At 60.7% G+C, this 26703-nt stretch overlaps 2 protein-coding genes across 4 annotated transcripts in view; one reads left to right on the top strand and one right to left on the bottom strand.

The window, feature by feature from the left end:
* The window catches only part of RARA (retinoic acid receptor alpha), a 45550-nt gene extending 33552 nt beyond the window's left edge, over positions 1-11998 (top strand). For all 3 annotated transcript variants that reach the window (XM_084863711.1, XM_084863710.1, XM_084863712.1), the window contains 7 exons: positions 3709-3857; positions 5128-5269; positions 7425-7585; positions 7745-7921; positions 9425-9629; positions 10291-10449; positions 11226-11998. In XM_084863711.1, the coding sequence (XP_084719837.1) occupies positions 3709-3857; positions 5128-5269; positions 7425-7585; positions 7745-7921; positions 9425-9629; positions 10291-10449; positions 11226-11443 (1211 nt within the window). In that variant the 3' untranslated portion in view covers positions 11444-11998. The remainder of the gene's footprint in view (positions 1-3708; positions 3858-5127; positions 5270-7424; positions 7586-7744; positions 7922-9424; positions 9630-10290; positions 10450-11225) is intronic.
* Positions 11999-13894: 1896 nt separating this feature from the next.
* GJD3 (gap junction protein delta 3) lies at positions 13895-17776 on the bottom strand. The gene is made up of 2 exons (XM_084861858.1): positions 17604-17776; positions 13895-16861 (listed from the first exon to the last, which is right to left on the bottom strand). The coding sequence occupies exon 2, from the start codon at positions 16855-16857 to the stop codon at positions 15949-15951; it is 909 nt and encodes a 302-aa protein (XP_084717984.1). The 5' UTR covers positions 16858-16861; positions 17604-17776; the 3' UTR covers positions 13895-15948.
* Between the last annotated feature and the right edge of the window lie 8927 nt (positions 17777-26703).

The following is a 26703-nucleotide window of genomic DNA, read 5'->3' as shown; positions in this document are numbered from 1 at the left end:
GAGGGCCGAGCAGGTTCTGGGGGCCTGGCAGGTTGGAGAGGGGTGCAGGGCAACCCCCAGCTCCTGTGCGCTGGGAGAGAGACAGAGAGACACCCCACCGCTGCCTCTCGGAGAACCACCGTAACCTCAGCCTTCGCTTTTGTCCCGGCCCTTGACCTTTGCCTGGGGGGTGGCGGTGCAGACCGGCCGGGAGGCTGCAGGCTGCAGGCTGTGGGAGGGACAGGGGTGTGAGCGCGGGTTTGACTTTGGAAAAAAAAAAACCACACAGAGAGGTGAGAAGTATGACACCAGGAGCCTTCTTCCGTCCTCCCAGAGCTGAAGGAAGGTACCCCCACCCCCATTGGGTCACTGGCCTTGGCTGCCTTCCCAGAGGACTGGGCCTTGGGTTCCAGCCCCAGCTCTTCCTTAGCTCCGGGGCAGCTCAGCTCTTCCCGGTCCCAGCGGAAGGGGGTGGGGGAGCGGGGAGTCCAGGCGTCTGAGGAGCTGGGGGGCAGGTGACCGGGAAGTGGGGGCCTGTTCACCCCCCCTCCCCCCCCTCCCCCCCCCGTCTGGGGGCAGAGCTGCAGCCTGGCCTGGGCCTGGGCCCTCTAGGCCGTGGCGGTGAATGAATGCATGTGGGTGGGTGTCAGTGGGCTCCGCTCCGGGCTGGGAGCTGGGAGGGGGGTTCCAGCCCTGGGAAGACCCGGAGGCCGGAAGTGACTAATGGGGGGGGGGGGCGGACAGCACCCTGCCTTGGGGTCCTCTGGTGACAGGAGCCCTCTGCCTCCGCCACCCAAGGTGGGAAGCGACAGCAGGCCAGTGGAGACAGTCTCCGTCCTGCGGGGCCCGGGACGTTGCCATCCCCCGCGGAGCTCTGTTTGGGGGGCACGCGAAGACGAGGGGTCCACAGGATGTGGTTCCCCGTCTGTCCCCCGCCGATCTCCGCTCGCGCCTCCGCCCGCTCCAGACGTCCAAGAATGCGAAGCACGTGGCCCGCGGGGGAGGGGAGATGTTATCGGGCCGCGGCCCGGGGCCTCTGCCTCGCCCCCCACCCCCGGAGGGAGGGGAGCACGGAGGCCCCGCGCCCCTTCCCGGCCCGCCAGGGGCTGCCGGGGAGCCGCCGCGGGGCGGGCGCCAGCCGGGGCGGGCGGGGAGCTGCTGGCCGGGGGCCCGGCCTGTTTCCTCCGGATCCCCTCCAGGAAGCCGGCCTGTGCGGGCTGCGGGCGCTCCGGGGCGTGGGGAGCGGGCCCCGCCTCCTGCCCGCGGGGAGGGGCGGGGGGCGGGGAGGGGCGCCCCGGGACCCCGGCTCCTGGGCCGCTGCCAGCCGCGGGCGCTGGAACTTTGAGCGGAGAAGGTGTGGCTGCTCCGCTTCTCTCTGCCGGGAGAGGGGTTGGGGGGCTGGGGCCTCTGGGAGGGAGGTGGTGGGGCGGGGCTGTGTGGCCAGACCTAGAGCTGTGCGTCCTTAGGGTGCCCCGGGCTGCTGGCTGGAGGCCTGGGGAGGTGGGCGCTGGGCCCGGACTCAGGGTGCACTAGGAACCCTCAGCTGTCACCTGGTGACAGGCAGGGGCGTGTGTGTGCTGGAGGCGGGAGCACAGACCAGGTCAGAGCCTCCAAGGCAGCCAGGTGGGTGGAGGGGGCCTCCCCCAGGCCACACTGTAGCCCCGCGTGGGGTCAGGGTCATCCGCCCTAACCTGCCGAACGGACAGGCACATTCTTCCGGCCCCAGAAACACCCTCCGGACTTTGCCTGAGCTCCGGATTTCTGCAGACCTTTGCCCCACTGGTTTGACTCTGACCTCAGAGCTGTCTGTCTGTCATCCTGGTATCCTGTGTGCCTCCCCATGCCCCTCCTCCCCTCCTCATCCCGCTCTGGACTCTCTCCCCCTCCAGCCTGGTCCATTTCGGGGGGGGGGGGGGGGGGCGCGGCAGGCCAGTGCCTTCACCCTCTGCGCCTGGGATCTGGGACTGGGATTCTAGGCCACAGCCCTTCCACCCCCTGCCCCGTGTCCTTGACACCCCCCCCCCACACACACACACACCAGTCTGGATTGTCTATTGTTACTCCTTTTACGTCTTGGAAAAAGTTAGCACAACAAAGGCCTCTTTTGTCGCTCACCCCTCTGCCTCCCGGCCTCCCCCGACCCCCCAACCCTGCCCCCAGCCCGGCAGCTGTTCCCAGGCCTCTCGCCTGTCTGATTCGCTTGTCTGGCCTCCAGGAGAGCGCGGTGGGGCGAACCAGGCCGGGGCAGTTTGGTGTTGGGTGAGGGCTGGGAGGGGAGGTCAGCGGGGAGTCTGTGGACCGATGGGGGTGTGGGCGCCCCCGGTGTCTTTGCTGTGGGCTGGCCTCTGGGCAGGCACGGGGCATGGGGCCACCACAGCGCTGGTTGGCCAGGCTGCCCAGGGACGTGGTGCCCGGGCCCTACTGAGAGCCAGGAAAGCCCTGCCAAGGTGGTTGGCCTGGTCCCCTGCCATCCACCTCCTGGCCATGCGTGGGTGGTGTGCCTGCAGGTAGGGGGCGGGGTGCATGCATGCAGTGGGCCCCCGCGTTCAGGCTGCTTTTCTCTGGGCCTGGACCACGGGGGGGCAGGTGACCGATGGCTGTAAGGTGCTCGGGCCAGGAGCTCTGGGCCCTTTGGCATGCCAGAGCCTTGTGTGCTGGTCTTTGGGGTGAGACCGGGTAGGATTCTGGGGGGTGGGGGGAGGTGGTCAGGCATGCACCCCGCCCCCTGGGGAGGCATCCTTGAGCTTGGACAAGCGGGCTTAGCAAGGCCTCAGGAGGGTGCTGGTCACAGTCCTCCATCCAGCACAGTGTACCCCCGGCTGCCCGGGCTCTGGGCACAGACAGCCCCCGCCCAGCCCAGTCCTGCCCTGCCTGGGGTGATGGGCACGGGGCCAAGCACTGGGGAGGGTTTGGCTAGTGAGGGCTGCCTTGCTGGCTGGGTCAGCCCTCCTGGCTGCCCTGGTGGAGCTGAATAACGGGAGGGGAGGGGGCAGTAACCCGGACATAGTGTTGAGGCCAGACAGACAGAGCATTGATGGGAACAGACCCCCCATTGTCACGCCGCTCCCCCCCAGACTGGGCACCCAGAGCCAGGGGCTTCCGGGGCCCGTGGGGACCCCCTCCTCGTCCCCTGCTTATCAGGAGGAGTCCCGCCTGCTTCGCCCTGAACATTTGCAACTTTTCTTTGCTCACCGGGCCTCAGGCCGGGGATTGTTTGGGTGGAGGAGGGGCTGTGGCTGCCGTCAGCGAGGAGGGGGGAGCGGAAGCCGAGGGGGTGGGGGAGTGGCCGCCTTTGAATATCCTGTTGACCCCAGTTTCCTCTGCCCCTCGCTTATGTCCTCTTCCCTCCCTCCTCGTAGGCCTTAACTCCTTCCTCACGGGAGAGGTGCGGCCGCCCAGGTGCCAGGCGCTCTGACCAGGCCCCCTGCCCAGGTGTAGCCGTGTCCGCACACGGTTTATCCGCCGGCCTCTCTGGGCTGGAAGGTGGGGTCTGGGGAGCAGCCAGGAGTGTGATGGGGTGCCGAGGGGCTCGTTGGCAGCCTCCTTCCCCACGTCTGGCTGGGGAGGCCCAGCGCTCCTGAGCCCGCGCTCCTGCCCCTGAGTTTGAACCCTGGGGCTGCGGGAGGGGCTCCGGGAGAGAGCGGGAGGCAGGACTGGCGGGCGGGCGGGCGCGGCCTTGAGGATGGCAGCCTGGGTCTCTAACCGCCCCTCCCTCCTCTCTCTCTCTAGCCATCGAGACCCAGAGCAGCAGTTCCGAAGAGATAGTGCCCAGCCCCCCCTCGCCTCCCCCCCTGCCCCGCATCTACAAGCCCTGCTTCGTCTGCCAGGACAAATCCTCGGGCTACCACTATGGGGTCAGCGCCTGTGAGGGCTGCAAGGTGAGTGAGCCCCTGGGGAAGGCGGTCCTGATGAGATCAGCCAGCATCCCCGCTGTCCCATCCCGGGAGTTGGCTGTTGGGGGTGCAAGGGGGGTGTCCTTGAAGCTTCTGCACTTGCTCCTACGTGGCAGGTCGCAGCAGCTATGGGGGGGGGCCTGCAATAAACCCCCCATGGATGAGCAGGCAGGGGGTCCCCCAGACCCAAGAGGTCCCCTCCTGCCGAGCTCCTTTCCCTGTCTCCATCCTCGAGTTGGCAGGGTGTAGGTCTGCTCTGCCACCGCGGCCCAGGTTGCCATGGTGAGCTGGCTGCCGGCCGGCTCTTGGCTGGGGACCCAGGAGGCCTGCCCCCAGTGGCCCTGCCTGAACCTCCCCACGGCGGCCTGGCAGGAGGCAGCAGGAGCAGGCGCCTCGCCGCAGCCTCTCCTTCAGACTCCCAGGCCGGGGGCTCCCCGGGGTCTGGCTGGACTTCCCTGCGCCCACGTCAGGCTCCAGGGTCCAGACGCCGCTGCCACCTTCCCGGCGGCTGTGGGCATGGCCTCGCCGCACCTCCCAGGGCCTGAGCCTCGGTACCTGTTTCTGCCCCGGAGGCTGGGGGCTCAGAGGCTGTACAGCGTGGGGGCTTGGGCTCCTGCCTGCCTCTCCGCCTGGAGCAGCTGTCCCCCCAGGTGTGGGGCTAAGATCAGGGGCAAAGCAGCAGGCCTGGGGGGGGGTGTCTTTGCCTGTCCTGCCTGTCCCTGGTCTGTCACGTCTCCTCCAGTTAGCCCGAGTGTGGAGCCTCTACCCAGCCGGGGGTCACGTGCGACCAGTCCGTACACATCCCCCTGGTTGGCAAGCGTGCGTCCTGCTGCTGGTTCCTGACACTGTGTGTCTCCATCTCCATCCCCCCTCCAGCCTGCCTGTGTCCCTGTGTGCCTCCTCCCCCTGCTTTCTCTCCCCGTGCTCTGAGCCGGGGCGGAGGGTCCCGGAGCTCTGCCTCTCCCCTCTCTAGCCCCGTCTCCCCTTTTCCTGGCGCGCTGGCAGCCCTGACATCCTCTTCCCAGGGAGGGAGGAGGCAGGTCTGTGGGTGTGGGTTGGGGGTGCTCGCAGTGTGGGGGCAGGCATTGCAGTTCTTTCGGGGGCGTCCTAGTAGGTGAGCCCTCTCCCACCTCATCTGGCCTGCTCAGGCAGGTGACGGCTGAAGGCTTGGCGGCAGCCGCGGCCTGGCCTCCGGGCCCCTGGCTGGGGCCCCGGGCTGGTGTGGCTGATCTGACTCCCTCCCCTCCATGCTCAGGGCTTCTTCCGCCGCAGCATCCAGAAGAACATGGTGTACACGTGTCACAGGGACAAGAACTGCATCATCAACAAGGTGACCCGCAACCGCTGCCAGTACTGCCGGCTGCAGAAGTGCTTCGAAGTGGGCATGTCCAAAGAGTGTGAGTGCCAGGGGCCGGGGGCCAGGGGCGGGGGCCAGGCCGCCCGCTGGACAGGGCTGTGGGGCTCCTGGAGGCGAGGGGAGCGGGTGGGGGGAGTGTGGGTGTGTGTGTAGGGGTGTGAACTTGCATGCTCGTGGTATGGTGTGTGGGCTCCTGGCTAAGGATGGTTTGTGTATATATAGCTGCAAGGACCTGCCTGTCTGTACATACACCTGGCTGTGTCCGTCGCAGACTCCGTCCCTGTTTGCACATGGCTGGCTGTGTGCTCGTGTGTCTCCTGCAGGCCAGTTGGCTTCCGGGCCCTGCTGGGCTCTGGGGCAGGGCTCAGAAGCTTCCCCAAGTCCCTTCGGATTGTGCATCTTAGCGAAGGGCCTGGACCGAGGGTGTGTGTGTGTGTGTTGGGGGCGGTGCGGCTGGCACCGGGATCTAAAAGCCATTGTCCGGTGACAGAGCCTGGGCCCTGGGGCTTCCAGAGAGAATCAGGATGTCTCAGACCCCTGAGGGATGGGGTTTCCAGTTTGGGCTCAGCTGAGGCTGGAGGGAGGAGGGAGGAGGGAGGAGGGAGGGCTGGACAGGGAGACCCTCTTGTGTTGAATCATGAGTGTTGCCGTGGTGACCAGTGATTGATGATGTCAGAGATAAATGACGCTGACAGACGCCTCCTTGTCTGCGTGGCCGTTGCCATGGAGCCTGAGCCGTGGGGGATGGGGTGGGGGAGGGGGCCGCAGGACCCCCTCGCCCTTTGTAGGTTGGGCAGCGGAGGAAGAAAGTGGGGACGGAGGGGTCCTGCCTCACACTGCCGAGGGGGGTGGAGGGCAGGGGCTGCCGGGTAGGAGCCCAGGAAGTGAGGGCTCCGTGCTGCATCAGGGGGACACTGGGACCCTTCAGGGCCCAGCACCGCCGCCTCCCTCCGCTCCGCCACCTTCCGCTCCCAGAGGAGCTTCTGTGAGCAGAGGGACCAGGGTGGGGACCCTCTCCCTCCCACCGCCCTCCCCCCTTTCCCTCCCTCCCGCCCTCCCTCCCTCTGGTTGCTCTGTGCCCCGGAGCTGAGCAGCTGCCATTTCAATAGAATTAAAGCTTCCGAATGATAAACGTCTTGTCACAGCTGCAATTTTCTCTTCCCAAATTATCCCCCCACTCTCCCTCTCCCCTCTCTCCCTTGCACTTTATTGAATTTGCAGAATCGACATGAGTGATCTCCAAATTATGCCAGCTCCCCCCACCCCCCACCCCACTGCCCCCCTCCCGGGGCCCCCACCCCCACCCCTCTTCCTCCAGCGTCAGCAGCCGCCGCCACTGGCCCCGTGAGTGATGGTGTGTCTGGGATAATCGGCTGGTAACGACCCCATCGCTTCTTTAAAGCCGAGTGGTGTGTGCGGCTCAGCGCCCCCGGTGATTTGTCAGCTCCCCCAGCTAATGGGCCGCGAGACTCTCCCACCCGGCCCCCCACTCCCAGGCTGGGGAGCCCTGCGCAGCCCCTGCCCCAGGAGAGGAGCTGCCTCCTCTGCAGGCCAGTCCCGGGCCCCCCCGGGGGACACTGCCTGCAGGGCTGGGCCCGGAGGCTGCTTGTTCTGGGGCAGAGGGAGGGGGGGACGGGGAGGCAGAGCGCGAAGGTGGGGACCGCACACTCGCCTTCAGACGGGACCCGCGCTCCCGGAGTGTGGCTGGAGCGAGTGTGGGCACAGCGGGCGGTGCCGTGGCCGCGGGCCCTCGGGCAGGACGTGTTGTGGGTCAGGTGGGCATGGAGGGGTAGAGCGTGAGTTGACACCTTGTCCACCTGCACACACGTGCGTCTCTGTGTGTGCGCACATTGTATGTGCATGTGTGTGCACATTGTTGTGTACACTGCTGTGTGTGCACATTGTTGTGTACACTGCTGTGTGCACATTGTGTGTGTGTCTGTGTGTGTGCACATTGTGTGTGCACTGCTGTGTGTGCCTGTCTGTGTGCACATTGTTGTGTGCACTCCTGTGTGTGCACATTGTGTGTGCACTGCTGTGTGTGCACATTGCTGTGTGCACTGCTGTGTGTGCGCCACCAGGTAGTGACTCCTGCAGCCAACACCTCTGGTGGGAGGCGCTTGGGCTGAGGATGGCTGGGGCCTGGGGATGGCCCCCTGCCGGCACCTGCTCTCACCACGGCCTCGCCCCCACAGCCGTGAGGAACGACCGGAACAAGAAGAAGAAGGAGGCGCCCAAGCCCGAGTGCTCGGAGAGCTACACGCTGACGCCGGAGGTGGGCGAGCTCATCGAGAAGGTGCGCAAGGCGCACCAGGAGACCTTCCCCGCGCTCTGCCAGCTGGGCAAATACACTACGGTAGGTATGCTTCCCCTGGGCCCGGGTCCCCCCACCCCCCTCCTCCCGCTTCCTCCGGAGGAGTGCTCAGGAAGCCCTGGCGGGCGGGGCGGGCGGGCCGTGGGGGCTGGCAGAGGCGGAGGGCAGCCTGGAGAGGCCTCACTCTCCCCGCCCTCTCAGAACAACAGCTCAGAACAACGTGTCTCTCTGGACATCGACCTCTGGGACAAGTTCAGTGAACTCTCCACCAAGTGCATCATCAAGACGGTGGAGTTCGCCAAGCAGCTGCCCGGCTTCACCACGCTCACCATCGCCGACCAGATCACCCTTCTCAAGGCCGCCTGCCTGGACATCCTGGTGAGGGTCTGGGCCCTGCCCCTCCGATAGCCACCCTCCCACACAGCCGCCTGGAGGGGACCTGCCCCGATGCCCCGCCCACCACACAGCAGCCCCCTCTCCACTCCCGGTCAATTTGCTCACTTGTCTCCCTGGCCACTCACCCCTCCATTCATCCACCCTCGCCCCATCTTTCTATTAAGCCTTCCCCCCAACCGCCCATCGTCCCCTCTGCTCCGTCCGGAATAAAGGCTCACCTGGGACCCTGCGCGGGCAGGCCCGGAGCTGGCTGTCAGGAGCAGAGGGGACACGGCGCTACCCCCTCCCTGGAAAACCTCCTTTAAAAATAAATAAATAAATAAATATAAATATATATATATACATATACACACACACACATATACACACAGACACACACACACACACACACACACACACATATATATATATATATATATATATTTTTTTATAGAGAGGAAGGGAGAGAAAGAGGGACAGAGCTAGAAACATCGATGAGAGAGAAACATCGACCAGCTGCCTCCTGCACACCCCCTAACGGGGATGTGCCCGCAATCAATGTACGTGCCCTTGACCGGAATGAAACCTGGGACCTTTCAGTCCGCAGACCGATGCTCTATCCATTGAGCCAAACCGGTTTTGGCAAACGGTGGCGAGCTGTGATAAGAGCTGGCTGGAGGGGGCGGGATGTCCTCCCTCATGCAGACGGGAGCTCCAGCTGTGGGCCCCGGGGAAGGTGTCAGAGGGGATGACACTGAGGGTGCGGAGGGGGCCGGGGAGAGGGCGGCTGACGGAGGGCAGGCTGTGCGAGGCCTGCTGCGGGAGGTCCTGCTGGAGGCGGGACATGGGGGCCAGAGGCTGGGCTGGGCTGGAGGCAGAATTGGGGCTGTGGGGATGCCCACGCCTCCACTGACAGGACTCTCCTCCCTGCCATTCATTCATCCTGCCCGGCTCCTCCCTCTGGCCCCTCCAGGCTGGGGAACCGGGGTGACTTCCCGGGAGGAGCGGGCAGGTGCAGTGCGTGCTGCCCCCACCCCCACCCAGGCCCCGGATGCAGAGGCAGGGTCAGGGTCTGACACAGTGGAAGCCGATGCACATTTATGGAGCGCCTGCTGTGTACCCTGCCCTGCGAACGGCGGCCATACATTCGCTACGACTCTTGCCCGGGAATTCCCGTGTCTGAAGAATTCTAAATCCTCTGCGTGGAGACAGGGCAAGGCCGATACAGAAGCCGCGTGCCCGGCGTGGCTCTTGTAATTCACTAAAACGAAATCCAGGCGGCTCCTCGGGAGCCCTGGCGTGGTTTTAAGGGTTCGATGGCCACGCCGTGGCTGGCAGCCCGTGTCTGGACGGTGCAGACTCAGGCCGTTTTCATTACCGTAGGAGGTTCTGTCGGGCCGCACTGGGCTGGCCGCCTGCCAGGTGGGCCTGTGGGGACGGATGCTGCTGCTGGAGCTGCTGGGGGGAGGGGCCGCGTCCCTAACCTCGTGCCTCCTCTGCACCCAGATCCTGAGGATCTGCACGAGGTACACGCCCGAGCAGGACACCATGACCTTCTCGGACGGGCTGACCCTGAACCGGACCCAGATGCACAACGCCGGCTTCGGCCCCCTCACCGACCTGGTCTTCGCCTTCGCCAACCAGCTGCTGCCCCTGGAGATGGATGACGCCGAGACGGGGCTGCTCAGCGCCATCTGCCTTATCTGTGGAGGTGGGCAGGGGCTGGGGTCCCGGGGCTGGCGGGGGAGCCCCTCACCAGGGAGTCCAGGGAAGCATCAGCTCAGGAAGGGACCTCGGCCCCTGTCGGGTCCTGTTCAGAGGGGGGGAATTGAGTCACAGCGAGGGGGTGGCAACGGAGACCTGAACTGGGGTTCCCTGCCTGGTCAGACCACCCAGGTTCACATCCCGGCCGGCTCTGACCTTGAGCAGGTTTGCCAAATCCTCTGAGCTGAGCCCCCGTGTCTGCAGGACGAGGCCAGAATGGGCCGAGGAAGGTGGTCGTTAGTAGCGAGGGTGCGCTGTGCCAAAGGAAGACGGGGTGCATGCTGGCTGCTGTCGCTATGTCATTGTTACGAGCTCTGCCATGTCGGGCTGGAGACCTGCCATGTCGGGCATCTTCCTCTGCTGGGTCCCACCCCCATGAGCTGGGCCGTCAGGGCCGGCGGTGGGCAGCCACAGCCTCCGCTCCTCTGCTTATTAAGAGCCTGTATCCGAGCACACAGACCCCGCCACTGCCCTCTGCGGGGAGGCCCCGGGAGCAGACGCCCAGCTTGTGGCCTGGGCACGCGCGCCCCCCAGTGGCCGCGGCCGGGAGCGCAGGTGTTCCTGGCCGGGCCAGGCAGAGAGGTTCAGGGGCTGCTCTGCTCCCTCAGACCGGCAGGACCTGGAGCAGCCGGACCGGGTGGACATGCTGCAGGAGCCACTGCTCGAGGCGCTCAAGGTCTACGTGCGGAAGCGGAGGCCCAGCCGGCCCCACATGTTCCCCAAGATGCTCATGAAGATCACGGACCTTCGAAGCATCAGTGCTAAGGGTGAGTGAGGCTCCTGGCGGGATGCCCCCTGTGCCCGGCCGGGCTGGGCCCCAGCAGCCGGCCTCCGTGAACCCCGGGGCCTCTGTGCCCAGGACAGTGCCCCCCTCATCGGGACCCGGGCTGTCCCTCTCCGTCTAGGCCCCGACCCCAGAGGCCCCGCCAGGCCCGGGCGACCTGCCCCCTGTGCCGGGCGGGGCGGGCACGGCTCTGGAGCCAGATGGCAGGGGAGCGTGCCCTTGACCAGGTCACTGAGCAGCTCTGAGCCCATCTGAGGGGAGGACGGGGATGGTGTTGACAGGGCGGCTGTTTGGAGGCGTCAGCAGGAGATGCCGTAGCACACGGCACACGGGCAGGCCCCGGTGTCAGGCCGGGCGGTCAGAGTCAAGAACCACGTTCCCTGGCCGAAACCGGTTTGGCTCAGCGGATGGAGCGTCAGCCTGTGGACTGAAAGGTCCCAGGTTCGATTCCGGTCAAGGGCATGTGCCTTGGTTGCGGGCACATCCCCAGTAGGGGGTGTGCAAGAGGCAGCTGATCGATGATTCTCTCTCATCGATGTTTCTAATTCTCTCTTCCTCTCTGTAAAAAAAATCAATAAAATATATTATAAAAAAGAAAAAGGAAAAAAAACCCACCTTCCCCGCTGCCTCTCGGACTTGGGGACTCGGAGAGACGGGCCCCGAGGCAGTGCACGGTGGATGCTGAGCGGGGGCGCTGGTCCCCGGGGCGCCCCGCTTGCCCCCGGGGCGTGTGCTGACCTCCGCCCTCCTCTCCCACAGGGGCCGAGCGGGTGATCACGCTGAAGATGGAGATCCCGGGCTCCATGCCGCCTCTCATCCAGGAGATGCTGGAGAACTCCGAGGGCCTGGACACTCTGAGCGGACAGCCGGGGGGCGGGGGGCGGGAAGGGGGCGGCCTGGCGCCCCCACCCCGCAGCTGCAGCCCCAGCCTCAGCCCCAGCTCCAACAGAAGCAGCCCGGCCACCCACTCCCCGTGACCGCCTGCGCCCCACGGACACGGCCCTCGCCCTCGCCCTCGCCCGGCTTCTCTCTGCCTTTCTACCAACCGCGCGGCCCCGGCCGGCCCTGCCCCTGCCTGTCTCCCCTCCGGGGACGGGGGGCAGGGGGAGGCGGCGGCTCTGGACAGAGGCCCCGTGCCATGGACTGTTCCTCTGCGGCCTGGCTCGCCGGGGGCAAGGCCAACGGACGGACTGAGTGGGGACCCCGGGTCCTGGGTCTCAGGATGGGGCCTGGGGGCCTCGTGTTCATCCAGACACCCCTCCGCCCGCCTCGCCTCGTCGTCATCACCAGCAAACGCCAGGACCCGGCCCCTCCGTCCTCAGAACTTGCAAGCCATTGCCCCCCGGTTGGGGACCCCCCCATCGCCTGGGTGGGCGACGGGGGGGGTGGGCCGGGGCGGGGGGTCCCCCCTGTATATACCCCGCCATACCAACCCCCAGGTATTACCGCTGGTTTCGTTTTTATTTTAAATTTTTTTTTTTTTTTTTGGTTTTGATTTTTTTTTTTTAATAAGAATTTTCATTTTAAGCACATCTATACTGAAGGAATCTGTGCTGTGTATTGGGGGAGGGGGCGCTGGATCCAGAGCTGGAGGGGGTGGGCCCCGGGGGTGGGCTGCGGCTCCAGGGGGCTCCCACTCTCTCCCCATGTCCCCGTGTGCCCCCGGCCCCCTCCCCCCAGCCTCTGTCTCCTCAGTTTCCTCTTTCAAACTGTGAACCACTCACTTTCCGGGGCCCGCGCTCCCCTCGGCGATGGGGGAGCAGCCAGCCCCCTCTCCCCGGCCTAACGGCTGGGCGTGGGCAGCTCGGGCCGCCCCGAGGGGAGGGTGCCCCCCCAGAGGCGGGTCGGGGCCCGGCGGGGGGGCCTGCAGAACATACACGTACACGTTCCCAACCTGTGTCCTTCGCTGAGCTGCCCCTCTCCGGGCCCCCAGGACCTCAGCCCTCCTGCCCCCCACTGTGAAGGGGCTGGCCGAGGGCTCTGAGCTGTCCCTGCCCCCAGCCTCACAGCCACCAGCACCCCCACAGGGCCCCCAGACACACACACACACACACACACACAGGCCGGCGGATAACGGCCTGAATTCCTCCACTTCCCTGGCCGCCCCCCCAGGCCCCCCCCACACCGTGCTCCCTCCTTGCCCCGCAGGACGGGCCTAAGGGGGGCCCCTCTCATCCCCCGCACCCCTGGGCTCCGGGAGCTGGCTCTGCCCCGCCCCCCTTGCCCCAGGGTTGGGGTCTCGTCCCCCGGAGCCCGCTGGTGCACCTGTTACTGTGGGACTTTCCACTGAGATCTACTGGATAAAGAATAAAGTTCTATTTATTCTACGCCTGCCTCAGCCTCGCTGCCTCACTGCCTTCCCTCGGCCTCCGGGCAGGGGCTGGGCCGGGGGGCCCGAGGGGAGCCCTGGGGGCCCCTGTGCTGTGGCCCCTGAGACCCCGTGGCTGGAGATGGGGCTGCTCTGAGGAAGCCCTTCGCTTGCGTCAGGGAGCCCCCGTCTGGAGGTGGGGAAGGGAGAGGGGGAGAAACTGCCCGTCAGGGAGGTGCTGGCCCCAGATCTCAGGGGAGATTGGGTCTGGGGCTTGTTTAACAGCAGAGGAGTTTGCGGCCTGGGTGGCTCAGTGGTTGAGCGTTGACCCATGCACCCAGGGAAGAGTGGTTTGATTCCAGGCCTGGGCACATGGCTGGGTTGAAGCCTGATGCCCAGTAGAGGCTGTGTGGGAGGCAGCGGACGGATGCTCTCTCTCATCAATGTTTCTCCCCCCACCCCCTCTCTAACATCAATTTAAGAAGAGAAGAGTTCTATTTTTGGAGCGAATACAGATGACCTTCACTGCAGAGAGGTAGTTGGCATGGGGACCTGGATCAGGGGCTCATGGCCACCTCACAAGAACACAGGATTGGGAGGAAGCTCAGGAGGCCAGCCTGTCATCCCGCGGCCCCCAGGAGGACCGTCCTGCCCTCTGCCCCCCCCCCCCCCCCCCCCCGCGAGCAGGGAGCAGGAGAGCCTGGTTGTGAGGGTTGAGTGTGGCAGCCCTCAAGGGTCCTGAGGCCAATTATGCCCACCTCTCAGACACCACACATCAGGGCTCAGAAAGGGCAGTGCCCTTGTCCGGGGTCACACAGCAAGTTAGGGGCAGATGGGGGGCAGTACTCAGGGCCCCCACCTCTCAGCCAGGGCTCTTTCCTGGATCCCTGCGGCCCCGAAGGAAGCGTCCAATGCCGAGGTCGGGGGGCTGGGAGGTGGCAGTGGAAGCTGAGTTTGGAACAGTTGGCATCGAGGTTGGGCAGGCTCCAACGGGTTTATTCCCCCCCCCCCTTCCGCCTGCCATTTCTACATCCAGCCACCAGGTGGCGGCAGCGCCTCGTTTATCTCACCACCTGGCCGTGGCTGGCGTGAGCATGGGACAGAGTCACATTTTCTCACGTTTTCTTTGTGAAACGGAAATGAAATTTAACACAACATACCTACACAGGAGGCGTGCATTTCAGTCTGTAAATGCCTGGGCACCACCACAGGGCAGATATGACACAGTCCCATGTTTGCTTCTGTTTTTAATGAACACATTTGGATGTGAAGGAAGGAAGGGGGTCAGAAACCACGGTATACGTGAAGCTCAGGACAGTTCAAGAGTATGGTTGGAGGTTGCAATTAAAACTGACAGTGGGTAACACAACCATGCGAACCCCCTTTCCCACAGAGACCCCCCCTTAATGGCCTGAATGGAAAACAGCCAGGCTTTCACGATGTCAGTGTTCAGGGGAACATGCTTTAGCGGGGAGCGCCTCTGGGCATCCCGAGTCCCTGCCCACTAAATGCCAGCAGGGTCCCCCTCCCGTGACAGAGCCGTGGCCCCTGCGTTTACAAAGTGCCTCCCCGGGGCAGTCCCTTTGCTGCCGGGACCCTCCAGAGCCTGAGGTGGCCCACAGTGGCCACAGTCCATCGCTGTGGGGCAGCTTCTCGGCCGCAGCACACGTGGCATCGTGTGCCCAGGGCCGTCCTGGGCATTGCAGGACGCTCAGCAGCGACAACCCTGGCCTCCGCCCACTTGGAGGCAAAACGGGTCGTTGTGTGAGGAGGAAGAGCAACTTGGGTGTGGACTGGAGCCGGACACCCTGGGCGGCCAGAGGGGTGGGCTGGCAGCCTGAGAGGCAGGCCTGGGTGTGTGGGGGTGGGGGTGGGGGTGGGGGGCAGGAGGGCAGGGTGCCGGACTTACTCTGAGAACAGGGGAGCCCGTAGGGCAGAGGGAGGGCTGTTTAGATAGTGCCCGCAGGCTGCTGTGTGGAGTCTGGGCTGGAGAGCCAAGGAGGAAACTTGAAGGAGCACAGAGGAGAGGGCGGGGAGGACCAGGGCGGGGAGGGCCAGGGAAGTGGGGGAAAATGGGACAGAGAGAGTCACGGCAGCTGCAGCGGGTCTGAGGGTGCAGTCAGAGGGTGGCCCCGGGCGATCCTCCGGAAAGCAGCCCCACTGGGGCAGTGACGGAGAAGGAAGGACAGATGGGGCAGCGGAGGGACAGGACAGAGGCAGGCTGCCACAGCTCTTCCTGTTCCCCCAGGACGGGGAGGACAGTGGCCAGGAGCCCGTCTTGGGGGGATTTCTTCTGAGTATGGAAGGGAGCAGCGGTGTTTGTGAGCTGGGGGACACAGCGGCAGGGCGAGGAGGGTGGAGCTAGGAGCGAAAAGTCTCCCCCCTGACCCACTGCCCACCCCCATTCCACCTCCAGGAGGAGGGCCCTGCCTCCGGTGGAGGGTGCCCGGGAGCCGCCCAGACGGAGGCCTGCCCAGGTGCAGGGCACCTCCTCCCCGCCTTCCTGTGATGCCCTCGCAGGTGGGGAGGGAGCCACTACGGCTGCTGCTGGCTCCGACCCTGACCACCCACAGGGCGTATCAGATCCCCCCCCCCACACACACACACACACAGCTGACACGGGGCGCACACAGGCCCACACAGGATGTGCATGTGCATATACACGTGCACAGAGTTGCCACAGGATGCCACCTGCGTGCACACACAAGAGGGCTCCCGGAGGCTTTCCGTGTGCACAGGCACACACCTCCCCTGTGGCCGTGTGTCCACGTGCGCGCACACACACACACACACACACACACACACACACAGGGGGCCCGCCCGGACGCCACGCCTGCCTGCACGGGGGCCTCGCTGGAGTCGCCGTTGCTTTTGTCCCCACCAGAACCAGCAGGTCACCCCCTGAACCCCGCTGGACGCCGCTCCTCTCGCTCCCCTCCCGCCGGCGCCCTCCTTTCCCCCGGGATCGGACCGTGGCATCTGGACCTGCCCCGGCTCATGCCCTGTCCCAGCCGGGAGCAGAGGGAGGTGCGGACCGGGGCTGCGGGGCCCGCCGCCCGGAGGGAGGCAGCGTCCCGGGAACAGGTCTCGCAGACGCCACTGCTCGCTCCTGCGGCGTCCGCGGTGTCCGCGGTGCGGGGTCCCCCCCGCGCTCCCCCGCGCCGGGCGGCCGCTCTAGATGGTCAGGTCCCGGCGGACCGTGGCCAGCGACGCCTTGCTGCGGCCGCTGCCCTCGCTGTCGCCGGCGGCGGGCGCGCGGTGCGCATAGGCGGGCGGCGCGCAGGGGGCGGGCGCGGCGCGGCGCGGGGCCGGGGGCGCGGGCGGCGGCGGCGGCGGCGGCGGCGGCGGCGGGAGCAGCCCCTGCGCCTCCTCCCCGCGCGCCCGGTGCCCGCGGGGGTCGCGCTGGGCGGCGCGGCGCGGGCGGCCCTTCCAGAGCAGGTGGCCCAGCTCGGCCACGCTGAGCAGCGCGGACAGCAGCCCCACGGCGAAGTAGAAGACCACGAAGACCGTCTTCTCGGTGGGCCGGCTCACGAAGCAGTCCACGGTGTGCGGGCAGGGCGCGCCGGCGCACGCGAAGTGCGGGGCCACGCGGAAGCCGTAGAGCAGCGCCTGGCCGGCCAGGAAGGCCAGCTCGGCCAGCAGGCGCAGCGCCACGCTCAGCAGGTAGCAGCGGCGCGCGCGGCGGGCGCGCAGGGCGGGCGGCGCGGGGCGGGCGCCGTCGGGGGGCCCCCGGGCGCCGGGCTTGCCCTCCTCGGCCCCCGCGCCGGCGCCCGGCTCCTTGCTGGCCTGGTGCATGGAGTAGATGACGAAGAGCACGGGCGGCGCCGACAGCAGCAGGATGTGGAAGAGCCAGAAGCGGTAGTGCGAGACCGGGAAGGCGCGGTCGTAGCACGTCTGGCGGCAGCCCGGCTGCAGCGTGTTGCACACGAACTCCTCCTGCTCGTCCTCGAACACCGCGCCGCCCACCGTGGCCAGCACCAGGATGCGGAAGATGAGCATGACCACCAGCCACAGGCGGCCCACCAGCGGCGACTGCAGCTGCACGGCGTCCAGCAGCGAGCTGAGGAAGGCCCACTCCCCCATGGCGCTGCGGGCGGGGGAGGGGGGGTCGGGGGGTCAGCGGCCGCAGGCAGGGCCTCCCCGCCCCCCCAACCCCATACTCCAGGGGGACCTCCTCTACCTTCCCGGTGAGTCAGGGTCAGCGAGGTCTGGGTTTAGCAGGCGTTTGTGGGAACAAAGCAGTTAGCAAGGGGGGCGGGGGCAGGAGGGGTTTGGTGGGTCTCAGCCAGGGGTGCCCCTCTCCCTGGGGCCCATGGGTGCTGGGAGAAGCCCCCCCTGGTGCTCCAGCCTGACCCCTGGGCCTGCTCATGGGCCGTAGGGCCCTCCAGAGCCTAGGCTCTCAGGTGAGGGCCCTGGAGGCCCCCAGGGCCGCCCTGTGGAAGCAGAGCCCAGCTGTGCCCCATGTGCTTTCCCCGGGCGGGAGTGGTGCCTCGAACCCAGGACTCCAGACCCAGTGTGGTGCCCTGCCGTTCTCTTTCTCTGCCCTTTCCACTGAAGTGGGTTTCTCTCTGGATTGTGACACAAAGTGGTTTCTCTTTGGGGTGACACAAAGGCATCCTACCCCGTAACTCCACCAGGAAGGCTCCCTGTCCTGGGTGTCCCCTGCCCGACGCCCCCACTGAGGCAGGAATGTGGCCCGGGCCTCTCCCCCCTCCCCCCGGCACCCCCGGCTCCCGGCTCCCCACGTCTCCTGAGAGAGGCTCCCCAACACACACGCACACAGGCCCACAGGCCCCGGGCGCCCCAGACCCGCCGTCGGCCCCACTCACCCTGTCCCTGGAGCGGAGGTGTTAAAGCCGAGTGAGGGATCCTGGGAGATGTCTGGGACCTGCTCCTCCTGGTCCCTCTTTCATTTTCCCTTTCAGATTTGGCCGGGATGGGTGACAGGACAGGATGGCCTCCTGTCCGAGAGGGGCTAGCTCTCCCCCCTCTCTTAAAGGGACAGGGTCCACCCTGGGGAGCAGACGTAGGGACACACCCCTTACTGGATCCTGCCAGCCCTCCCTTCCCCACCCCCTCCCCCCAACCCCACAGCTGTGTCTCCATCTGGACACGGGGGAGGAGGAGGCTGCACCCCTTATTGAGGGAACCTTACAGAAGCCGGTCCCCGGCAGACTCCCCCAAACTGGAAGGCCTAGGCCCGCTATCTCTTTAAAGGCGGTCCCCGGGGCCGGAGGGCGTGTGGTGTGGAGTTGGGGGCGCTGGCATTTCGGAGGCAGCAAAGCCGGGAGCCCCAGTTCCAGCTCTGCTGCTGACCTTGGACAGTCACCGAGCTCCTCTGGGCCAGGGTCTCCTGGTGGGTCAACCCAGCGACGGCGGCCGACCCCCAGCTCCCTCCCAGCTCCGCGCCTTCACGCCGAGGTCCAGCCCCGCACAGAGGACAGGACCCGGGCCAGAGAACCCCCACGGACAAACATTTAGGTACCGAGAGGGCCGCCTCTGGTGGTTAGAGAAAAGCTGCTACTTCCTGCTTCCTGCAGGTCCCTGGGGTCCTCGGAGGAGCTGCTGTCTTACAGCGTGAAACAGACCGAGGCCCCTCCCGGAGGCTCCGGCTCTGGGATGCCCCACGGGACCCGCGCAGCCGGGGAGCGGGCGGAAGAGGGAGGCCCTGTCTTTCTAGGCACACCAGGCCCCTCCCTCGCACATGCACCTGCTCTGGGCCAGGCCCCGGGCGGGGGCAGGGGACGGGATGACCTTGGCGGGAGGGAAGCTGAGACCCAAAGGACCTGAGCCACCGTCACATAGCGGGCCGCAGCCTCAGGCCTGACCCTCCAGGTTCTGAGCTCACCCTCGTAAGCCCGTCATGGCCCTGGCCTCCGTGGAGCCTGGCTGCTCCCTGGGGGCGGCCTGGGCTTTGTCTGGGCGGCGGGCTTGGCCCCGGGTGGGCCTGCCTGCCCTCCTGCGCGGGCAGGGTGCCAGGACTCACCTGCTCGGCGGCGTTTCCTCTCCCCCCCAGCCTGGGGGCCTGAGGGTTTTCCATGTGGACGGGGACCCCCGGGCTGGTGTCAGGAAGGGCTGGGAGAGGCACCCTCTGGCTCAGGGGCCCGGCCCAGCCTGGAAAAACCCCGACTCTTTCCACCGGCGGGCCGCGTTCCCTCGGGAACGGGCGGCTGGGGAGGCACCGTCCTGGATGGAGTCCAGGGAAAGCACATGTGGGGCCACCCCCCCCCACACACCACACACACAAACAGGAAGTGGGGTGGGGGCCCTGCAGACCTCCCCCCGTGACCTCCCCCTGCTCCTGGCAAAGCTGCTTTCCAACCCCCAGCCCCCGTCCGCAGCCGTGGGGCTCCGGGACACACCTCACCCCCCGGCTGTCCAGGGACGGTCCCTGCCCTGTCCCCCGCTCCCTGCTGGGCCAGCCCACCGGCCCGGCCTGGAAAAACCCCGGGGACCGGCCCGCCCGCCCGCCCGCCCGCCTGCGGGGGGGGACAGTGGCAGAGGGGGTGATGGCGAGGCCGGGGCGGGCGGCGGAGAGCCCGGGATCGCCCTGCCATGCCCCCGGCCGCGGAGGCCACCGGCCAGACTCGGGAGACGCTGCAATCACGGCTGTCCTCCGCTCAGATAGCGCCGGCCGCCGGCCCGGGCGGAGGTGTTGCTGATGCTCACCAGGCCGGCGGCGTGCGGCTCCAGGCTGGGCCGTGCTGCGGCCCCTGCTGCCCTGGGCACGTTCCACCCCTGCCCCAGACACCGCCCTGCCCGCCTGGCTGTGGAGCCGCTGCCCGTGTCTGCCACACGCGGACACACACAGGCGGCACGTAATTGTTTGCACCCAGTAAGGGGCAGCGTCAGGAAGCAGCTGTATCTCCTCCTCCCGGGGCCCCTCTAATGGATAAACGTCTTTACGGAAATGGTTGTTGCCTTTGAGTGAGGCCCTCACCGCCACCCTCAGTGGGATTTAACCCCCTACTTCTTAGACCTTTCCTCAGCTTTGTTTTCTTTGCACTGATCACTGGATAACATGCTTTTTGTTGTTTTTTTTTTGTTGTTGTTTTTTTAATGTTTTATTGATTTTTTTACAGAGAGGAAGGGAGAGGGATAGTTAGAAACATAAAGAGAGAGAGAGAGAGAGAGAGAGAGAGAGAGAGAGAGAGAGGGAGAGAGAGAGAGAGAAAGCCTAGAGTGAGTGAACTGACAGATGAGAGAAACAGCTTTGGGGTTGGGTTGGGGAAAGGGTAAGGATCTGACTTATCAAGAGGCGTTTTCCAAAGTCCCTTTCCCCTCCAGCAGCTCTGAACGGCCCCTGTGTGTAAGTGCCCGGTGATATAAGCAACCACACTCTCTTCCTGCAGCCATGGGTCCCTGACCTTCTTTCTCCCCATCAGCCCCAGGGCAGAAGTGGGATCAGATGAACTCAGGATCAATGGAAGGGCACCAGTCCCTCCCTAAAAGCAATACTCCTGGGTCCTAAGGACAGAAAGTTACCAGAGTGGCTCCGGCTTTCTTTCCTCCTGCTAAAATAACATTTCCCGGTATATCTTTTTGCATTCATCAGGACGCACTGGGCCACTTTGAGGCCAGTGAAGATACTGTCTTACTGACAAGAAACAAATCTGACTTTGGAAAGTACTGAGGACAAATGTAAGGGGTATGTAAAATGATACAACCTCTTTGAAAAAGTTTGGCAGTTTCTTATAAAGGTAAGCATATCTATATCTATCTATCTATCTATTTATATGTATATAAAAGCCTAATATGCAAATTGTCCCCTTGGGAGTTCCATCACTCGCTATGACGAGAGCTGACCACCAGGGGGTGGCGCGGAATGAAGGAAGGCTCCTGCAGGCAGCTGCAAAGCCTGATTGACCCTGATCACAGGCCAGGCCTAGGGACCTTACCCCTGCATGAATTTTGTGCACTGGGCCTCTAGTACCTTTATAATGACCCAATAATTCCAAATTGAGTATCTACCCAAGATAAATGAGAAAATATGTCTATAAAAAACATGCTAATGTTCCTAACAGCTTTATTTATAATAGGCTCAAACTGGAAACAACTCAATCTATCAACAGGTAAAAAGATAAATAATCCGTACAATGGAATAATATTCAGCAATTTAGAAAACAACAACCAGGGGACTACCCTGGCCTGTGTGGCTCTGCTGGTGGGAGCATCACCCTGTTCGGGGCACATGCTTCGGTTGCAGGTTCAATCCCAGGTCAGGGTGTGTGCACGAGGCAACTGATGGATTGATGTTTCTCTCCCTTCCTGCCCCTCTCTAAAAAGAAATAAAATAAAATAGGAGGAAACATTTTTGTTGTTGTTGTTAACCCTCATTTGAGGATGTTTTTTCCATTGATTTTTTTTTTAGAAGGGAGCGGGAGAGACAGAGGGAAACAGCGATGTGAGAGAGACACCTCGATTGGTTCCCTCACTCGTGACTAGAATTCAACCTGAGACCCTTCAGTCCTGAGGCCAACACTCTAACCACTGAGATAACCGGCTGGGGCAAGAGGAAACTATTGATACAAGCAACTGCATTGATGAATTTCAAAAGCATACTGCCAAATGGAAGAAGCCAGACATAAGCACACATACTGGATAGTTCCATTGATATGAAGTTCTAGAATAGGTAAAACTAACCTGTGATGGTGAGATTCAGATCAATCCTTGTCTGGGGTTGGGGTTAAAGAGACACATAAGAACTTTTCTGGGAGATGGAAATATTTTGTCTTGGTTGTGATGGTGGTTATGCAGGCATTTACATTTGTCAAAAGTCATCCATCTGTACACTTAGAAGGGTACATTTTATGCATGTAAATTATTCCTCAATAAAGTTGCTCTAAAAAGGAGAAAGTAATGTTGGTCTGTCCTGCAACTCTTTTGAGGGGATAGGAGGGAATAAGACTCTCGCTGAGTCATCGTTACACACGACTCTGTCCACCTCTGGGCAGGCTTCTTTCCTCTTCTTCCTCCATGTCTGTTAGATGTGACCAGGGTCTCATGGTCTGGGCCATTCTTACTAAATGCTACTCTTGCTAAATGTTGAAAGGTAACACAGTGCCGAAACCGGTTTGTCTCAGTGGATAGAGCGTAGGCCTGCGGACCAAAAGGTCCCAGGTTTGCTTCCGGTCAAAGGCATGTACCTTGGTTGCCGGCGCATCCCCAGTAGGGGGTGTGCAAGAGGCAGTTGATCAATGATTCTCTCTCATCGATGTTTCTGATTATCCCTCTCTCTTCCTCTCTGTAAAAAATCAATAAAATATATTTTTTTAAAAAGGTAGCACAGTATTTTGCAGACCAACTGTAAACAGGATGAACTCAACCAATACGTGTAGCGCACTGCAAAAAAGTCAACATGCAATGGACTAGAGCTATGGTCGGCAAACTGCGGCTGGCGAGCCACATGCTGAATGTGGCTCTTCCACAAAATACCGCGTCCTGGGCGAGACTGTTTTGAAGAAGTGGCGTTAGTTTAAAAAATGTGGCTCTCAAAAGAAATGTCCATCGTTGTCCTGTTGATATTTGGCTCTTGTTGACGAATGAGTTTGCTGACCAGTGGACTAAACAAATAGTGTCTAGTTTTCAAGAGCAGCTTGACCTCCTTGCTCTAGAGATGTCATTGTCAGGAGTTACGGCTGGCCAGCCTTTTGCAAATGAGCTGGAGTGGGGGGGGAGGAGGGCTGCTTTTACATCATCTGTGAATCCTTTTGTATCTGAGCGCTGTATAAACAGAAAAGACTGAAAAGGCTCCTCGGAAGATGCATTGTGGGTATATCCTCCCTTCAGTCACCCCACCAGCACCCACTTTACTGTGGCTGACAAGGTGAAGGAGGTTCTGGGCTGAACACAGCTCAGCAGCTTTGCAAACTGTTTCCACAGGTACATTGTCAGGTGGGGGCTGCACGAAAGCTTTCTGCTGGCACCCGGAAGCGAACTTGTGCCACCAAGCTTGGCATTTTTAATCCTCACAACTGAATAGGCAAAACTCAACAATTCTTTGCATTTCTTCTTTTTCTTTTTTTCTTTTTCTTTGCTGCAAAAAAAGCTTTATTGTTTCCATTTGGTCCAAAGCCTGGGAGAGGCTTCAGGGAGAGGCTCAGGTAAGAGCCAGACGCCAGGGGGATGCCGAGGGGCCCCTCAGAGGCCGCTGGGCTCCACAGGCTCTTAAAGGTGCCTGAGGGGGAGCCTTTGAAAGAGGTACTCGCCCACCAGCCTGGGGGCCGGCCTGCGGAGGTGAGTCAGGTGTTGCCCATCTCCTTGATGAGGTTCACCTCCTCACCTGGAAGTGGTTCCCCAGGAAGTCACGAGCTGAGGGTCTGCGCGGGCAGAACCAGGGCCTGCAGCTCCCAAGGGCCTGGGTCAGGCTCCTCTCCAAGGCCAGGGCGGCTGCCATGGCCCTGAGTTTTGCCCACTCGCCTTGGGGAGGCTTCAGCACGTCCTGGAAGAGAAGGCGGCCACCAGGCTGGTTTTACAACTTTAAGAGCCGCTCAGAGCCCTCTCGCTTCTCCCACAACTCTCTGGGAAGAATGGCCTGGGCCCTCGACGACCACATCATTGCCTTCAAAACAGAAGCCCCGAGAGAGGCAGGCGCGGCGCCCGCGGATGCAGGCTGGCCAGGCGGTGGATCGCAGCCTCCACCTCAATGGAATAATTCCGACGAATTTGGAAGCTCATGGTTGTCCGGCAGTAAGGAGTTAAGGTAGGAAAACCCCGGTGTGTTGGCTGGCCTCGGAGGTGGTTCTGAAGGTGGTGACTGGTTAAGAGGCTGGTGAGAGGTCGGAGAAGGGACGTCCCTGGGTCTGTTACGTCCAAACACTGTAGAAGCAGGAGACAGATCTGGGACCGTGGAGGACACTATCATTTATTCTTTTTTCTTTTTAAGAAAAGGTCCCAGGTTCAGTTCCGGTCAAGGGCATGTACCTTGGTTGCGGGCACATCCCCAGTTAGGGGGTGTGCAGGAGGCAGCTGATTGATGTTTCTCTCTTATCGATGTTTCTAACTCTCTATGCCTCTCCCTTCCTCGCTGTAAAAAAATAAAATACATTAAAAAAAAAAAGTTTTCTATGTGCTTGTATTTCAGGAAAATGGCCAGAAATCACTAAAGTCTCATTGCACCAGGACAAATTTATCTAATACAATTTTTGAATCCCTTATTTTCTCAATAACAATTTTTGTAACTTATAATTGATGTAATACCTACTTATTTAAGCAATGTTTCATATTTATGTATAGAAATAACTACATTTTATAAAGGGTTTCAATGTGTATAATCACTTAAATTTATTAGCACCAAAATGTTAACTCCTAAGATGTCAGTGCCTTAAGGAATAAAGAGTTAAGGGCTGTATTATTCCCTTGGAGTCTTTTTATTTATTTTTTAAAAAATATTTATATTGATTTTGCCAGGACCGGTTTGGCTCAATGGATAGAGCGTCGGCTTGGGGACTGAAGGGTCCCGGGTTCGATTCCAGTCAAGGGCATACCTTGGTGGCGGGCATATCCCCAGTAGGGGGTGTGCAAGAGGCAGCTGATCGATGACTCTCTCTCATCGATGTTTCTAACTCTCTATCTCTCTCCCTTCCTCTCTGTATAAAATCAATAAAATATATTTAAAAAAAATATTTATATTGATTTTAAAGAGGGAGGATAGAAACATCAATGATGAGAATTGTGAGTTGGCCACCTCTTACACGCCCCACATTAGGAATCGAGCCCTCAACCTGGGCATGCGCCCTAACTGTGGCCTCTTGGTTTATAGGTCAATGCTCAACCACTGAGCCATGCCAGTTGGGCCCTTCATGTCTTTTTAGTAAGCAAGTACTTTACTGATCCGGAGCAAACTTCTACTTTCTAAAGGGAAATGTTTCTGGTTATTTTTCTTTCTAAAGAGGGTGTATATGCTTTTCGTCCACTATTTATTTTATAAACAAATACACACTCTCCAGACAGGGATTTCACCTTTGATTTGTAACCGGCTTTCTTTTTTAAAATCTATTTTTATTGACTGGCTGCCTCCTGCACACCCCTGATATGTGCCCTGACTGGGAATCGAACCATGATCTCTTGGTTCATAGGTTGCTGCTCAACCACGAAGCCACAATCATTCTTAATGAGTAACTTCTATTCCTCATTGTACCATAATTTAAAATTTAGGTTACTTTAGATTTTATTTTATCAAAGAACTGTCAATATTTTGTATATGGCTTTTTTTGGGAGATAATTGTAGATTTACACATACTTGTGAGAATAATACAGAAATCCCTTACACACTTATCCCATTTTCCCCAATGGAAAGTATAATTATCAGCTTAACTACAATATTGTTTTCCGTGTTATTAGAACTTGCATTTGTGTGTTTTTACTTAGTTTTTTGCATGTCCAATTCTGTTTTTGAACTAAATTTCTTAAAGTGAGAATTGCTGGGACAAAGTGTGTGGCCTTTGTGTCCAGGTTCTGATGCAAGGGCTCATTTTTCCTTTTAAAATACATTTTATTGATTTTATAGAGAGGAAGGGAGATGGATAGTCAGAAACATTAATCTTACCCTTAACCAGAATAAAACCCGGGACCAAGAGCCAAACCAGTTAGGGCCCTTTCTCCCCCTTTTTTTTTTTTTTTTTATCAACAGTACCCTTGGGATATGTTTAGGATATCCCTCTGTAACTTGTTTACTTTTTTCCTAGTACCTTTAAAAAAGTTTATTTTAATTAATATACTAGAGGCCTGGTGCATGAATTTGTACATGAATTCGTGCATGAGTAGGGTCTATCCCAGACAATTGGGCCAACTGGGGCCAGCTGGCAGGGGTGGGGAGGGAATGTAGATCGGCCAGCCAACTGGAGGAATGGACCATTGGACGTTGGCTGGCCACAGGTTGGCTGTGGGAGTATACTGACCACCAGGGGGCAGCTCCTGCATTGAGCGTCTAACCCCTGGTAATCAGTGTGCATCATAGCTACTGGCCGGTTGTCAAGTCACAGTCTCTCAGGCTTTTATATTTTTATTGATTTCAGAGAGGAAGGGAGAGAGGTAGAAACATCAATGATGAGAATCATTGATTGGCTGCTTCCTGCACACTCCCTACTGGGGATCAAGCCTACGTCTCCGGCATGTGTCTTGACCAGAAACAAACAAGGCGCCCTTTAATTGGCAGGCCGATGCTCTATCCACTGAACCAAACCAGTTAGGGCTAAAAATAGTTTTATTTATTTTTAAATATTTTATTGATTTTTTACAGAGAGGAAAGAGAGGGATAGAAAGTCAGAAACATTGATGAGAATCATCGATCAGATGCCTCTTGCACAACCCCTACTGGGGATGTGCCCGCAAACAAAGTACATGCCCTAGACCGGAATCGAACCCAGAACCTTTCAGTCTGCAGGCCGACGCTCTACCCACTGAGCCAAACCGGTTTTGGCAATAGTTTTATTTTTGACATTTAAATATTTAGTATATTTGAACTTAACTTTGGTGTAAGATGTGAGGAGGGGTTGGATTTATCTAATATTGGTGTTTTTTTTCAATTAGCCATTTGCCCCAATTTACTGATATCAAGTACTAGTTGAGTAGGTGTATTAAAATAGTTGACCAACAAACAAGAAAAAAGTTGAAGTAGTGAGGTGTTTAAAAATACACACACAGTGTTTAAAACTCTTTACTGATGTAGGGCCAAGGCCTTTTGAGTGTGAAGAAAAACGCAGTACTCGTGTATAAAATCCCTGGAGGAAAAACTGATTGGCCTCAATTAGGTCATGGTGCCTCCCATCTCTTAGACCCGCCACTATGGCCAGGGGCAGTCAGGAACATTATAATATGAGCAGAATAGTTCTCAAAAGGAAGTGAAGAAAAGTGTCTACATGCTTATTAAAAAAAGAAGTGAAGAGGGATTTCACTGTACGAGAAAGGTATAATGTAGGGAGAAAAAAG

The sequence above is a fragment of the Pipistrellus hanaki genome (assembly GCF_964339955.1).
Source record: "Pipistrellus hanaki genome assembly, chromosome: 16".
Taxonomy (NCBI): Eukaryota; Metazoa; Chordata; class Mammalia; order Chiroptera; family Vespertilionidae; genus Pipistrellus; species Pipistrellus hanaki.
The sequence above is the reverse complement of the archived record's forward strand: the minus strand, read 5'-3'. Positions and strand labels throughout refer to the sequence as shown.

Coding starts and splice junctions, on each gene's coding strand:
- GJD3 (XM_084861858.1), bottom strand. CDS start 16,857: ATGGGGGAGTGGGCCTTCCTCAGCTCGCTGCTGGACGCCGTGCAGCTG.